We start from the raw sequence: 15914 nt of genomic DNA, 5'->3' as shown, positions 1-15914 counted from the left end.
GAGGATGTGAGGTCTAACCCTGTGTGTTGTAGAGGTTGTGAGGTCTAACCCTGTGTGTTGTAGAGGATGTGAGGTCTAACCCTGTGTGTTGTAGAGGATGTGGGGTCTAACCCTGTGTGTGTTGTAGAGGATGTGAGGTCTAACCCTGTGTGTTGTAGAGGATGCGGGGTCTAACCCTGTGTGTGTTGTAGAGGATGTGGGGTCTAACCCTGTGTGTTGTAGAGGATGTGGGGTCTGACCCTGTGTTGGAGAGGATGTGGGGTCTAACCCTGTGTGTTGTAGAGGATGTGGGGTCTAACCCTGTGTGTTGTAGAGGATGTGAGGTCTAACTCTGTGTGTTGTAGAGGATGTGGGGTCTAACCCTGTGTGTTGTAGAGGTTGTGAGGTCTAACCCTGTGTGTTGTAGAGGATGTGGGGTCTAACCCTGTGTGTTGTAGAGGATGTGGGGTCTAACCCTGTGTGTTGTAGAGGATGTGAGGTCTAACCCTGTGTGTTGTAGAGGATGTGAGGTCTAACCCTGTGTGTTGTAGAGGATGTGAGGTGTAACCCTGTGTGTTGTAGAGGATGTGAGGTCTGACCCTGTGTTGTAGAGGATGTGGGGTCTAACCCTGTGTGTTGTAGAGGATGTGAGGTCTAACCCTGTGTGTTGTAGAGGATGTGAGGTCTAACCCTGTGTGTTGTAGAGGTTGTGAGGTCTAACCCTGTGTGTGTTGTAGAGGATGTGGGGTCTAACCCTGTGTTGTAGAGGATGTGAGGTCTAACCCTGTGTGTTGTAGAGGATGTGGGGTCTAACCCTGTGTGTTGTAGAGGATGTGAGGTCTAACCCTGTGTGTTGTAGAGGATGTGGGGTCTAACCCTGTGTGTTGTAGAGGATGTGGGGTCTAACCCTGTGTGTTGTAGAGGATGTGAGGTCTAACCCTGTGTGTTGTAGAGGATGTGGGGTCTAACCCTGTGTTGTAGAGGTTGTGAGGTCTAACCCTGTGTGTTGTAGAGGATGTGAGGTCTAACCCTGTGTGTTGTAGAGGATGTGAGGTCTAACCCTGTGTGTTGTAGAGGTTGTGAGGTCTAACCCTGTGTGTTGTAGAGGATGTGAGGTCTAACCCTGTGTGTGTTGTAGAGGATGTGAGGTCTAACCCTGTGTGTTGTAGAGGATGTGAGGTCTAACCCTGTGTGTTGTAGAGGATGTGAGGTCTAACCCTGTGTGTTGTAGAGGATGTGAGGTCTAACCCTGTGTGTTGTAGAGGATGTGAGGTCTAACCCTGTGTGTTGTAGAGGATGTGGGGTCTAACCCTGTGTTGGAGAGGATGTGAGGTCTAACCCTGTGTGTTGTAGAGGATTTGGGGTCTAACCCTGTGTTGTAGAGGATGTGAGGTCTAACCCTGTGTGTTGTAGAGGTTGTGAGGTCTAACCCTGTGTGTTGTAGAGGATGTGAGGTCTAACCCTGTGTGTTGTAGAGGATGTGGGGTCTAACCCTGTGTGTGTTGTAGAGGATGTGAGGTCTAACCCTGTGTGTTGTAGAGGATGTAGGGTCTAACCCTGTGTGTGTTGTAGAGGATGTGGGTTCTAACCCTGTGTGTTGTAGAGGATGTGGGGTCTAACCCTGTGTTGGAGAGGATGTGGGGTCTAACCCTGTGTGTTGTAGAGGATGTGGGGTCTAACCCTGTGTGTTGTAGAGGATGTGAGGTCTAACCCTGTGTGTTGTAGAGGATGTGGGGTCTAACCCTGTGTGGTGTAGAGGTTGTGAGGTCTAACCCTGTGTGTTGTAGAGGATGTGGGGTCTAACCCTGTGTGTTGTAGAGGATGTGAGGTCTAACCCTGTGTGTTGTAGAGGATGTGAGGTCAAACCCTGTGTGTTGTAGAGGATGTGAGGTGTAACCCTGTGTGTTGTAGAGGATGTGAGGTCTAACCCTGTGTTGTAGAGGATGTGGGGTCTAACCCTGTGTGTTGATGAGGATGTGAGGTCTAACCCTGTGTGTTGTAGAGGATGTGAGGTCTAACCCTGTGTGTTGTAGAGGTTGTGAGGTCTAACCCTGTGTGTGTTGTAGAGGTTATGGGGTCTAACCCTGTGTTGTAGAGGATGTGAGGTCTAACCCTGTGTGTTGTAGAGGATGTGGGGTCTAACCCTGTGTGTTGTAGAGGATGTGAGGTCTAACCCTGTGTGTTGTAGAGGATGTGGGGTCTAACCCTGTGTGTTGTAGAGGATGTGGGGTCTAACCCTGTGTTGTAGAGGTTGTGAGGTCTAACCCTGTGTGTTGTAGAGGATGTGAGGTCTAACCCTGTGTGTTGTAGAGGTTGTGAGGTCTAACCCTGTGTGTGTTGTAGAGGATGTGGGGTCTAACCCTGTGTTGTAGAGGATGTGAGGTCTAACCCTGTGTGTTGTAGAGGATGTGGGGTCTAACCCTGTGTTGTAGAGGATGTGAGTTCTAACCCTGTGTGTTGTAGAGGATGTGGGGTCTAACCCTGTGTGTTGTAGAGGATGTGGGGTCTAACCCTGTGTGTTGTAGAGGATGTGAGGTCTAACCCTGTGTTGTAGAGGATGTGAGGTCTAACCCTGTGTGTGTTGTAGAGGTTGTGAGGTCTAACCCTGTGTGTGTTGTAGAGGATGTGAGTAACCCTGTGTGTTGTAGAGGATGTGGGGTCTAACCCTGTGTGTTGTAGAGGATGTGAGGTCTAACCCTGTGTGTTGTAGAGGATGTGGGGTCTAACCCTGTGTGTTGTAGAGGATGTGGGGTCTAACCCTGTGTGTTGTAGAGGATGTGAGGTCTAACCCTGTGTTGTAGAGGATGTGAGGTCTAACCCTGTGTGTGTTGTAGAGGTTGTGAGGTCTAACCCTGTGTGTGTTGTAGAGGATGTGAGGTCTAACCCTGTGTGTGTTGTAGAGGATGTGGGGTCTAACCCTGTGTTGTAGAGGATGTGAGGTCTAACCCTGTGTGTTGTAGAGGATGTGGGGTCTAATCCTGTGTTGTAGAGGTTGTGAGGTCTAACCCTGTGTGTTGTAGAGGTTGTGAGGTCTAACCCTGTGTGTTGTAGAGGATGTGGGGTCTAACCCCGTGTGTTGTAGAGGATGTGAGGTCTAACCCTGTGTGTTGTAGAGGATGTGGGGTCTAACCCTGTGTGTGTTGTAGAGGATGTGGGGTCTAACCCTGTGTGTTGTAGAGGTTGTGAGGTCTAACCCTGTGTGTTGTAGAGGATGTGAGGTCTAACCCTGTGTGTTGTAGAGGTTGTGAGGTCTAACCCTGTGTGTTGTAGAGGATGTGAGGTCTAAACCTGTGTGTGTTGTAGAGGATGTGAGGTCTAACCCTGTGTGTTGTAGAGGATGTGAGGTCTAACCCTGTGTGTTGTAGAGGATGTGAGGTCTAACCCTGTGTGTTGTAGAGGATGTGAGGTCTAACCCTGTGTGTTGTAGAGGATGTGAGGTCTAACCCTGTGTGTTGTAGAGGATGTGGGGTCTAACCCTGTGTTGGAGAGGATGTGAGGTCTAACCCTGTGTGTTGTAGAGGATGTGGGGTCTAACCCTGTGTTGTAGAGGATGTGAGGTCTAACCCTGTGTGTTGTAGAGGTTGTGAGGTCTAACCCTGTGTGTTGTAGAGGATGTGAGGTCTAACCCTGTGTGTTGTAGAGGATGTGGGGTCTAACCCTGTGTGTGTTGTAGAGGATGTGAGGTCTAACCCTGTGTGTTGTAGAGGATGTGGGGTCTAACCCTGTGTGTGTTGTAGAGGATGTGGGGTCTAACCCTGTGTGTTGTAGAGGATGTGGGGTCTAACCCTGTGTTGGAGAGGATGTGGGGTCTAACCCTGTGTGTTGTAGAGGATGTGGGGTCTAACCCTGTGTGTTGTAGAGGATGTGAGGTCTAACCCTGTGTGTTGTAGAGGATGTGGGGTCTAACCCTGTGTGGTGTAGAGGTTGTGAGGTCTAACCCTGTGTGTTGTAGAGGATGTGGGGTCTAACCCTGTGTGTTGTAGAGGATGTGGGGTCTAACCCTGTGTGTTGTAGAGGATGTGAGGTCTAACCCTGTGTGTTGTAGAGGATGTGAGGTCTAACCCTGTGTGTTGTAGAGGTTGTGAGGTCTAACCCTGTGTGTTGTAGAGGATGTGGGGTCTAACCCTGTGTTGTAGAGGATGTGAGGTCTAACCCTGTGAGTTGTAGAGGATGTGGGGTCTAACCCTGTGTGTTGTAGAGGATGTGAGGTCTAACCCTGTGTGTTGTAGAGGATGTGGGGTCTAACCCTGTGTGTTGTAGAGGATGTGGGGTCTAACCCTGTGTTGTAGAGTTTGTGAGGTCTAACCCTGTGTGTTGTAGAGGATGTGAGGTCTAACCCTGTGTGTTGTAGAGGTTGTGAGGTCTAACCCTGTGTGTGTTGTAGAGGATGTGGGGTCTAACCCTGTGTTGTAGAGGTTGTGAGGTCTAACCCTGTGTGTTGTAGAGGATGTGGGGTCTAACCCTGTGTGTTGTAGAGGATGTGAGGTCTAACCCTGTGTGTTGTAGAGGATGTGAGGTCTAACCCTGTGTGTTGTAGAGGTTGTGAGGTCTAACCCTGTGTGTTGTAGAGGATGTGGGGTCTAACCCTGTGTTGTAGAGGATGTGAGGTCTAACCCTGTGAGTTGTAGAGGATGTGGGGTCTAACCCTGTGTGTTGTAGAGGATGTGGGGTCTAACCCTGTGTGTTGTAGAGGATGTGAGGTCTAACCCTGTGTGTGTTGTAGAGGATGTGGGGTCTAACCCTGTGTTGTAGAGGATGTGAGGTCTAACCCTGTGTGTTGTAGAGGATGTGGGGTCTAATCCTGTGTTGTAGAGGTTGTGAGGTCTAACCCTGTGTGTTGTAGAGGTTGTGAGGTCTAACCCTGTGTGTTGTAGAGGATGTGGGGTCTAGCCCCGTGTGTTGTAGAGGATGTGAGGTCTAACCCTGTGTGTTGTAGAGGATGTGGGGTCTAACCCTGTGTGTTTTGTAGAGGATGTGGGGTCTAACCCTGTGTGTTGTAGAGGATGTGGGGTCTAACCCTGTGTGTTGTAGAGGTTGTGAGGTCTAACCCTGTGTGTTGTAGAGGTTGTGAGGTCTAACCCTGTGTGTTGTAGAGGATGTGAGGTCTAACCCTGTGTGTGTTGTAGAGGATGTGAGGTCTAACCCTGTGTGTTGTAGAGGATGTGAGGTCTAACCCTGTGTGTTGTAGAGGATGTGAGGTCTAACCCTGTGTGTTGTAGAGGATGTGAGGTCTAACCCTGTGTTGTAGAGGATGTGGGGTCTAACCCTGTGTGTTGTAGAGGATGTGAGGTCTAACCCTGTGTGTTGTAGAGGATGTGAGGTCTAACCCTGTGTGTTGTAGAGGTTGTGAGGTCTAACCCTGTGTGTTGTAGAGGATGTGGGGTCTAACCCCGTGTGTTGTAGATTATGTGAGGTCTAACCCTGTGTGTTGTAGAGGATGTGGGGTCTAACCCTGTGTGTGTTGTAGAGGATGTGGGGTCTAACCCTGTGTGTTGTAGAGGATGTGGGGTCTAACCCTGTGTGTTGTAGAGGTTGTGAGGTCTAACCCTGTGTGTTGTAGAGGTTGTGAGGTCTAACCCTGTGTGTTGTAGAGGATGTGAGGTCTAAACCTGTGTGTGTTGTAGAGGATGTGAGGTCTAACCCTGTGTGTTGTAGAGGATGTGAGGTCTAACCCTGTGTGTTGTAGAGGATGTGAGGTCTAACCCTGTGTGTTGTAGAGGATGTGAGGTCTAACCCTGTTTTGTAGAGGATGTGGGGTCTAACCCTGTGTGTTGTAGAGGATGTGAGGTCTAACCCTGTGTGTTGTAGAGGATGTGAGGTCTAACCCTGTGTGTTGTAGAGGTTGTGAGGTCTAACCCTGTGTGTTGTAGAGGATGTGAGGTCTAACCCTGTGTGTGTTGTAGAGGATGTGGGGTCTAACCCTGTGTGTGTTGTAGAGGATGTGGGGTCTAACCCTGTGTGTTGTAGAGGATGTGAGGTCTAACCCTGTGTGTTGTAGAGGTTGTGAAGTCTAACCCTGTGTGTTGTAGAGGTTGTGAGGTCTTACCCTGTGTGTGTTGTAGAGGATGTGAGGTCTAACCCTGTGTGTTGTAGAGGATGTGGGGTCTAACCCTGTGTGTTGTAGAGGATGTGAGGTCTAACCCTGTGTGTGTGTGTGTGTGTGTGTGTGTGTGTGTGTGTGTGTGTGTGTGTGTGTGTGTGTGTGTGTGTGTGTGTGTGTGTGTGTGTGTGTGTGTGTGTGTGTGTGTGTGTGTGTGTGTGTGTGTGTGTGTGTGTGTGTTGTAGAGGTGGTGAGGGCGATGACGTTTGTGATCAACCATGGCATGGCCATGTACTGGGGCACGTCACGATGGAGCGCAATGGAGATCATGGTGAGGATGACCTTTAACCCCTAATCCCTTCACCATCTAACCTGACCTTAGTCCTAACCTTAACCCTAACCCATCCCATTGTTTCAGATTGTGGGAGTGAATCATGTAATGTGGCAGAGTATATTGACTCCTTTCTCAACCCCTTATCTCAGAAGAACCCAAGTTATGTAAAGGATACCTATGCATTTGTTAATAAACTTAGAGGAATGGAGTTACCTTCTGGAGCAATGTTATTCTCAATTGATGTAGACTCGCTATACACTAATATCGACACTCAGCTCGAACTTAGGGCAGTTAGGGACATTTTCCCAAAACACGGGGATACAAATAGACCAGATGAGGCCATCCTTTCTCTCTTAAAACTTGGACTAATGCGTAATGACTTTGAATTTGATTCTAAACACTACTTACAAATCTCAGGTACTGCAATGGGGAAGAAGTTTGCTCCGGCATTGGATAGAGAACACTCTGAAGTTTCTAAAACTGTTAAAATAATGTCTGTGAGTATAACAGAACTGATATGGCAGGAGAAAACCCGAGGAAAATTCATCCGGATTTCTTTTTTTTTGAGGTCACAGGGTCAAAGGTCACAGGCCTTTTTGAAATCTGACAACGTGGTTGGATTATCAAGAAATGAAGCTTTTAAATGATGTATGACACTTGTATTTTCATGAATGTTTAATATTACGATTTTTGTAATTTGAATTTCGTGCTCTGTAATTTCACCAAATGTTGTCGTAGGTGTCCCACTAGCGGTTCATGCACCAAAACAGGTTTTAACAGAATTTGTACAAATATGAAGGTAAACAAATACTCTTTAAAGCACTCAGACATAGGGGCTACACCAATAGATCTCTACTCACAGTCAAAGCAGAGGTAACGATGGACCTGGAGTGTGGGGAACCTCCTAGCCAGTCCAATGAGTAAAGAGGGACCTGTAGCGAGGGGAACCTCCTAGCCAGTCCAATGAGTAAAGAGGGACCTGTAGCGAGGGGAACCTCCTAGCCAGTCCAATGAGTAAAGAGGGACCTGTAGCGAGGGGAACCTCCTAGCCAGTCCAATGAGTAAAGAGGGACCTGGAGTGTGGGGATCCTCCTAGCCAGTCCAATGAGTAAAGAGGGACCTGGAGTGTGGGGATCCTCCTAGCCAGTCCAATGAGTAAAGAGGGACCTGGAGTGTGGGGATCCTCCTAGCCAGTCCAATGAGTAAAGAGGCACCTGGAGTGTGGGGATCCTCCTAGCCAGTCCAATGAGTAAAGAGGGACCTGGAGTGTGGGGATCCTCCTAGCCAGTCCAATGAGTAAAGAGGGACCTGGAGTGTGGGGATCCTCCTAGCCAGTCCAATGAGTAAAGAGGGACCTGGAGTGTGGGGATCCTCCTAGCCAGTCCAATGAGTAAAGAGGGACCTGGAGTGTGGGGATCCTCCTAGCCAGTCCAATGAGTAAAGAGGGACCTGGAGTGTGGGGAAGCTCCTAGCCAGTCCAATGAGTAAAGAGGGACCTGGAGCGTGGGGAACCTCCTAGCCAGTCCAATGAGTAAAGAGATAAAGAGGGACCTGTAGTGTGGGGAACCTCCTAGCCAGTCCAATGAGTAAAAAGGGACCTGAGGCGAGGGGAACCTCATAGCCAGTCCAATGAGTAAAGAGGGACCTGGAGCGTGGGGAACATCCTAGCCAGTCCAATGAGTAAAGTGGTAAAAAGGGACCTGGAGTGTGGGGAACCTACTAGCCAGTCCAATGAGTAAAGAGATAAAGAGGGACCTGGAGCGTGGGGAACATCCTAGCCAGTCCAATGAGTAAAGAGGGACCTGGAGTGTGGGGAACATCCTAGCCAGTCCAATGAGTAAAGAGGGACCTGTAGTGTGGGGAACCTCCTAGCCAGTCCAATGAGTAAAGAGGGACCTGTAGTGTGGGGAACCTCCTAGCCAGTCCAATGAGTAAAGAGGGACCTGTAGTGTGGGGAACCTCCTAGCCAGTCCAATGAGTAAAGAGGGACCAGGAGTGTGGGGAACATCCTAGCCAGTCCAATGAGTAAAGAGGGACCTGGAGCTTGGGGAACCGCCTAGCCAGTCCAATGAGTAAAGAGGGACCTGGAGTGTGGGGAACCTCCTAGCCAGTCCAATGAGTTAAGAGGGACCTGGAGTGTGGGGAACATCCTAGCCAGTCCAATGAGTAAAGAGGGACCTGAAGCGAGGGGAACCTCCTAGCCAGTCCAATGAGTAAAGAGGGACCTGGAGTGTGGATAACCTCCTAGCCAGTCCAATGAGTAAAGAGGGACCTGGAGTGTGGGGAACATTCTAGCCAGTCCAATGAGTAAAGAGGGACCTGGAGTGTGGGGAACCTCCTAGCCAGTCCAATGAGTAAAGAGGGACCTGTAGTGTGGGGAACCTCCTAGCCAGTCCAATGAGTAAAGAGGGACCTGGTGTGTGTATAACCTCTTAGCCAGTCCAATGAGTAAAGAGGGACCTGGAGTGTGGGGAACATCCTAGCCAGTCCAATGAGTAAAGAGGGACCTGGAGTGTGGGGAACTTCCTAGCCAGTCCAATGAGTAAAGTGGTAAAAAGGGACCTGGAGCTTGGGGAACCTCCTAGCCAGTCCAATGAGTAAAGAGGGACCTGGAGTGTGGGGAACCTCCTGGCCAGTCCAATGAGTAAAGAGGGACCTGGAGCGTGGATAACCTCCTAGCCAGTCCAATGAGTAAAGAGGGACCTGTAGCGAGGGGAACCTCCTAGCCAGTCCAATGAGTAAAGAGGGACCTGGAGCGTGGGGAACCTCCTAGCCAGTCCAATGAGTAAAGAGGGACCTGGAGTGTGGGGAACCTCCTAGCCAGACCAATGAGTAAAGAGGGACCTGGTGTGTGGATAACCTCCTATCCAGTCCAATGAGTAAAGAGGGACCTGTAGCGAGGGGAACCTCCTAGCCAGTCCAATGAGTAAAGAGGGACCTGGAGTGTGGGGAACCTCCTAGCCAGTCCAATGAGTAAAGAGGGACCTGGAGTGTGGGGAACCTCCTAGCCAGTCCAATGAGTAAAGAGGGACCTGGAGTGTGGGGAACCTCCTAGCCAGTCCAATGAGTAAAGAGGGACCTGTAGCGAGGTGAACCTCATAGCCAGTCCAATGAGTAAAGAGGGACCTGGAGTGTGGGGAACCTCCTAGCCAGACCAATGAGTAAAGAGGGACCTGGAGTGTGGGGAACCTCCTAGCCAGTCCAATGAGTAAAGAGGGACCTGGAGTGTGGGGAACCTCCTAGCCAGTCCAATGAGTAAAGAGGGACCTGTAGCGAGGGGAACCTCCTAGCCAGTCCAATGACTAAAGAGGGACCTGTAGTGTGGGGAACCTCCTAGCCAGTCCAATGAGTAAAGAGGGACCTGGAGCGAGGGGAACCTCCTAGCCAGTCCAATGAGTAAAGAGGGACCTGGAGCGTGGGGAACCTCCTAGCCAGTCCAATGAGTAAAGAGGGACCTGGAGTGTGGGGAAGCTCCTAGCCAGTCCAATGAGTAAAGAGGGACCTGGAGCGTGGGGAACCTCCTAGCCAGTCCAATGAGTAAAGAGATAAAGAGGGACCTGGAGCGTGGATAACCTCCTAGCCAGTCCAATGAGTAAAAAGGGACCTGGAGCGAGGGGAACCTCCTAGCCAGTCCAATGAGTAAAGAGGGACCTGTAGTGTGAGGAACCTCCTAGCCAGTCCAATGAGTAAAGAGGGACCTGGAGTGTGGATAACCTCCTAGCCAGTCCAATGAGTAAAGAGGGACCTGGAGTGTGGATAACCTCCTAGCCAGTTCAATGAGTAAAGAGGGACCTGGAGTGTGAATAACCTCCTAGCCAGTCCAATGAGTAAAGGTGGACCTGTAGTGTGGGGAACCTCCTAGCCAGTCCAATGAGTAAAGAGGGACCTGGAGCGAGGGGATCCTCCTAGCCAGTCCAATGAGTAAAGAGGGACCTGGAGTGTGGATAACCTCTTAGCCAGTCCAATGAGTAAAGAGAGACCTGGAATGTGGATAACCTCCTAGCCAGTCCAATGAGTAAAGAGGGACCTGGAGCTTGGGGAACCTCCTAGCCAGTCCAATGAGTAAAGAGATAAAGAGGGACCTGGAGCGTGGGGAACCTCCTAGCCAGTCCAATGAGTAAAGTGGTAAAAAGGGACCTGGAGTGTGGGGAACATCCTAGCCAGTCCAATGAGTAAAAAGGGACCTGGAGCGAGGGGAACCTCCTAGCCAGTCCAATGAGTAAAGTGGTAAAAAGGGACCTGGAGTGTGGGGAACATCCTAGCCAGTCCAATGAGTAAAGAGATAAAGAGGGACCTGGAGTGTGGGGAACCTCCTAGCCAGTCCAATGAGTAAAGAGGGACCTGAAGCGAGGGGAACCTCCTAGCCAGTCCAATGAGTAAAGAGGGACCTGGAGTGTGGGGAACCTCCTAGCCAGTCCAATGAGTAAAGAGGGACCTGTAGTGTGGGGAACCTCCTAGCCAGTCCAATGAGTAAAGAGATAAAGAGGGACCTGGAGCTTGGGGAACCTCCTAGCCAGTCCAAAGAGTAAAGAGGGACCTGGAGTGTTGGGAACCTCCTAGCCAGTCCAATGAGTAAAGAGGGACCTGGAGCTTGGGGAACCTCCTAGCCAGTCAAATGAGTAAAGAGGGACCTGGAGCTTGGGGAACCTCCTAGCCAGTCCAATGAGTAAAGAGGGACCTGGAGTGTGCGGAACCTCCTAGCCAGTCCAATGAGTAAAGAGGGACCTGAAGTGTGGGGAACCTCCTAGCCAGTCCAATGAGTAAAGAGGGACCTGGAGCGTGGGGAACCTCCTAGCCAGTCCAATGAGTAAAGAGATAAAGAGGGACCTGGAGCGTGGGGAACCTCCTAGCCAGTCCAATGAGTAAAGAGGGACCTGAAGCGAGGGGAACCTCCTAGCCAGTCCAATGAGTAAAGAGGGACCTGGAGTGTGGGGAACCTCCTAGCCAGTCCAATGAGTAAAGAGGGACCTGTAGCGAGGGGAACCTCCTAGCCAGTCCAATGAGTAAAGAGGGACCTGGAGTGTGGGGAACATCCTAGCCAGTCCAATGAGTAAAGAGGAACCTGGAGTGTGGGGAACATCCTAGCCAGTCCAATGAGTAAAGAGGGACCTGTAGCGTGGGGAACCTCCTAGCCAGTCCAATGAGTAAAGAGGGACCTGTAGCGTGGGGAACCTCCTAGCCAGTCCAATGAGTAAAGAGGGACCTGGTGTGTGGATAACCTCCTAGCCAGTCCAATGAGTAAAGAGGGACCTGGAGTGTGGGGAACATCCTAGCCAGTCCAATGAGTAAAGAGGGACCTGGAGTGTGGGGAACTTCCTAGCCAGTCCAATGAGTAAAGTCGTAAAAAGGGACCTGGAGCTTGGGGAACCTCCTAGCCAGTCCAATGAGTAAAGAGGGACCTGGAGCGTGGGGAACCTCCTGGCCAGTCCAATGAGTAAAGAGGGACCTGGAGTGTGGGGAACCTCCTAGCCAGTCCAATGAGTAAAGAGGGACCTGGAGCGTGGGGAACCTCCTAGCCAGTCCAATGAGTAAAGAGGGACCTGGAGCGTGGATAACCTCCTAGCCAGTCCAATGAGTAAAGAGGGACCTGGAGTGTGGGGAACCTCCTAGCCAGTCCAATGAGTAAAGAGGGACCTGTAGCGAGGGGAACTTCCTAGCCAGTCCAATGAGTAAAGAGGGACCTGGAGTGTGGGGAACCTCCTAGCCAGTCCAATGAGTAAAGAGGGACCTGGAGTGTGGGGAACCTACTAGCCAGTCCAATGAGTAAAGAGGGACCTGGAGCGTGCGGAAGCTCCTGGCCAGTCCAATGAGTAAAGAGGGACCTGGAGTGTGGGGAAGCTCCTGGCCAGTCCAATGAGTAAAGAGGGACCTGGAGCGTGGGGAACCTCCTAGCCAGTCCAATGAGTAAAGAGGGACCTGGAGCGAGGGGAACATCCTAGCCAGTCCAATGACTAAAGAGGGACCTGTAGTGTGGATAACCTCCTAGCCAGTCCAATGAGTAAAGAGGGACCTGGAGTGTGGGGATCCTCCTAGCCAGTCCAATGAGTAAAGAGGGACCTGGAGCGTGGGGAACCTCCTAGCCAGTCCAATGAGTAAAGAGGGACCTGGAGCGAGGGGAACATCCTAGCCAGTCCAATGAGTAAAGAGGGACCTGGAGCGTGGGGAACCTCCTAGCCAGTCCAATGAGTAAAGAGGGACCTGGAGCGAGGGGAACCTCCTAGCCAGTCCAATGAGTAAAGAGGGACCTGGAGCGAGGGGAACCTCCTAGCCAGTCCAATGAGTAAAGAGGGACCTGGAGTGTGGGGAACCTCCTAGCCAGTCCAATGAGTAAAGAGGGACCTGGAGTGTGGGGATCCTCCTAGCCAGTCCAATGAGTAAAGAGGGACCTGGAGTGTGGGGAACCTACTAGCCAGTCCAATGAGTAAAGAGGGACCTGGAGTGTGGGGAACCTCCTGGCCAGTCCAATGAGTAAAGAGGGACCTGGAGCGTGGAGAACCTCCTAGCCAGTCCAATGAGTAAAGAGGGACCTGGAGCGTGGGGAAGCTCCTAGCCAGACCAATGAGTAAAGAGGGACCTGGAGTGTGGGGAACCTCCTAGCCAGACCAATGAGTAAAGAGGGACCTGGGGCGTGGAGAACCTCCTAGCCAGTCCAATGAGTAAAGTGGGACCTGGAGCGTGGGGAACCTCCTAGCGAGTCCAATGAGTAAAGAGGGACCTGGAGCGTGGGGAACCTCCTAGCCAGTCCAATGAGTAAAGAGGGACCTGGAGTGTGGGGATCCTCCTAGCCAGTCCAATGAGTAAAGAGGGACCTGGAGCGTGGGGAACCTCCTAGCCAGTCCAATGAGTAAAGAGGGACCTGGAGCTTGGGGAACCTCCTAGCCAGTCCAATGAGTAAAGAGGGACCTGGAGCGTGGGGAACCTCCTAGCCAGTCCAATGAGTAAAGAGGGACCTGGAGCTTGGGGAACCTCCTAGCCAGTCCAATGAGTAAAGAGGGACCTGGAGCGAGGGGAAGCTCCTGGCCAGTCCAATGACTAAAGAGGGACCTGTAGTGTGGGGAACCTCCTAGCCAGTCCAATGAGTAAAGAGGGACCTGGAGCGAGGGGAACATCCTAGCCAGTCCAATGAGTAAAGAGGGACCTGGAGCGAGGGGAACCTCCTAGCCAGTCCAATGAGTAAAGAGGGACCTGGAGCGTGGGGAACATCCTAGCCAGTCCAATGAGTAAAGAGGGACCTGGAGCGAGGGGAAGCTCCTGGCCAGTCCAATGAGTAAAGAGGGACCTGGAGCGTGGATAACCTCCTAGCCAGTCCAATGAGTAAAGAGGGACCTGTAGTGTGGGGAACCTCCTAGCCAGTCCAATGAGTAAAGAGGGACCTGGAGTGTGGGGAACCTCCTAGCCAGTCCAATGAGTAAAGAGGGACCTGGAGTGTGGGGAACCTCCTAGCCAGTCCAATGAGTAAAGAGGGACCTGGAGTGTGGATAACCTCCTAGCCAGTCCAATGAGTAAAGAGGGACCTGTAGCGAGGGGAACCTCCTAGCCAGTCCAATGACTAAAGAGGGACCTGTAGTGTGGGGAACCTCCTAGCCAGTCCAATGAGTAAAGAGGGACCTGGAGCGAGGGGAACCTCCTAGCCAGTCCAATGAGTAAAGAGGGACCTGGAGCGTGGATAACCTCCTAGCCAGTCCAATGAGTAAAGAGATAAAGAGGGACCTGGAGCATGGAGAACCTCCTAGCCAGTCCAATGAGTAAAAAGGGACCTGGAGCGAGGGGAACCTCCTAGCCAGTCCAATGAGTAAAGAGGGACCTGGAGTGTGGGGAAGCTCCTAGCCAGTCCAATGAGTAAAGAGGGACCTGGAGCGTGGGGAACCTCCTAGCCAGTCCAATGAGTAAAGAGATAAAGAGGGACCTGGAGCGTGGATAACCTCCTAGCCAGTCCAATGAGTAAAAAGGGACCTGGAGCGAGGGGAACCTCCTAGCCAGTCCAATGAGTAAAGAGGGACCTGGAGCGTGGGGAACCTCCTAGCCAGTCCAATGAGTAAAGAGGGACCTGGAGTGTGGATAACCTCCTAGCCAGTCCAATGAGTAAAGAGGAACCTGGAGCGTGGGGAAGCTCCTAGCCAGACCAATGAGTAAAGAGGGACCTGGAGTGTGGGGAACCTCCTAGCCAGACCAATGAGTAAAGAGGGACCTGGGGCGTGGAGAACCTCCTAGCCAGTCCAATGAGTAAAGTGGGACCTGGAGCGTGGGGAACCTCCTAGCCAGTCCAATGAGTAAAGAGGGACCTGGAGCGTGGGGATCCTCCTAGCCAGTCCAATGAGTAAAGAGGGACCTGGAGTGTGGGGATCCTCCTAGCCAGTCCAATGAGTAAAGAGGGACCTGGAGCGTGGGGAACCTCCTAGCCAGTCCAATGAGTAAAGAGGGACCTGGAGCGTGGGGAACCTCCTAGCCAGTCCAATGAGTAAAGAGGGACCTGGAGCGTGGGGAACCTCCTAGCCAGTCCAATGAGTAAAGAGGGACCTGGAGCTTGGGGAACCTCCTAGAAAGTCCAATGAGTAAAGAGGGACCTGGAGCGAGGGGAAGCTCCTGGCCAGTCCAATGACTAAAGAGGGACCTGTAGTGTGGGGAACCTCCTAGCCAGTCCAATGAGTAAAGAGGGACCTGGAGCGAGGGGAACATCCTAGCCAGTCCAATGAGTAAAGAGGGACCTGGAGCGAGGGGAACCTCCTAGCCAGTCCAATGAGTAAAGAGGGACCTGGAGCGTGGGGAACATCCTAGCCAGTCCAATGAGTAAAGAGGGACCTGGAGCGAGGGGAAGCTCCTGGCCAGTCCAATGAGTAAAGAGGGACCTGGAGCGTGGATAACCTCCTAGCCAGTCCAATGACTAAAGAGGGACCTGTAGTGTGGGGAATCTCCTAGCCAGTCCATTGAGTAAAGAGGGACCTGGAGTGTGGGGAACCTCCTAGCCAGTCCAATGAGTAAAGAGGGACCTGGAGTGTGGGGAACCTCCTAGCCAGTCCAATGAGTAAAGAGGGACCTGGAGTGTGGATAACCTCCTAGCCAGTCCAATGAGTAAAGAGGGACCTGGAGCGAGGGGAACCTCCTAGCCAGTCCAATGACTAAAGAGGGACCTGTAGTGTGGGGAACCTCCTAGCCAGTCCAATGAGTAAAGAGGGACCTGGAGTGTGGGGAACCTCCTAGCCAGTCCAATGAGTAAAGAGGGACCTGGAGTGTGGGGAACCTCCTAGCCAGTCCAATGAGTAAAGAGGGACCTGGAGTGTGGATAACCTCCTAGCCAGTCCAATGAGTAAAGAGGGACCTGTAGCGAGGGGAACCTCCTAGCCAGTCCAATGACTAAAGAGGGACCTGTAGTGTGGGGAACCTCCTAGCCAGTCCAATGAGTAAAGAGGGACCTGGAGCGAGGGGAACCTCCTAGCCAGTCCAATGAGTAAAGAGGGACCTGGAGCGTGGATAACCTCCTAGCCAGTCCAATGAGTAAAGAGATAAAGAGGGACCTGGAGCATGGAGAACCTCCTAGCCAGTCCAATGAGTAAAAAGGGACCT

The 15914-nt window shown here is 51.7% G+C and overlaps 1 protein-coding gene across 1 annotated transcript in view; it reads left to right on the top strand.

Annotated features, from left to right (window-relative positions):
* LOC129864764 (voltage-gated potassium channel subunit beta-2-like) overlaps positions 1–15914 on the top strand; it is a 123587-nt gene that overhangs the window by 31569 nt on the left and 76104 nt on the right. Inside the window, exon 9 of the mRNA XM_055937057.1 lies at positions 6265–6350. Within this exon, the coding sequence (XP_055793032.1) occupies positions 6265–6350 (86 nt within the window). The remainder of the gene's footprint in view (positions 1–6264; positions 6351–15914) is intronic.

This window comes from Salvelinus fontinalis, chromosome 11 (assembly GCF_029448725.1).
Source record: "Salvelinus fontinalis isolate EN_2023a chromosome 11, ASM2944872v1, whole genome shotgun sequence".
Classification (NCBI taxonomy): Eukaryota; Metazoa; Chordata; class Actinopteri; order Salmoniformes; family Salmonidae; genus Salvelinus; species Salvelinus fontinalis.
Note: the sequence above shows the minus strand (reverse complement) of the source record. Positions and strands in the feature narration are given on the sequence as shown.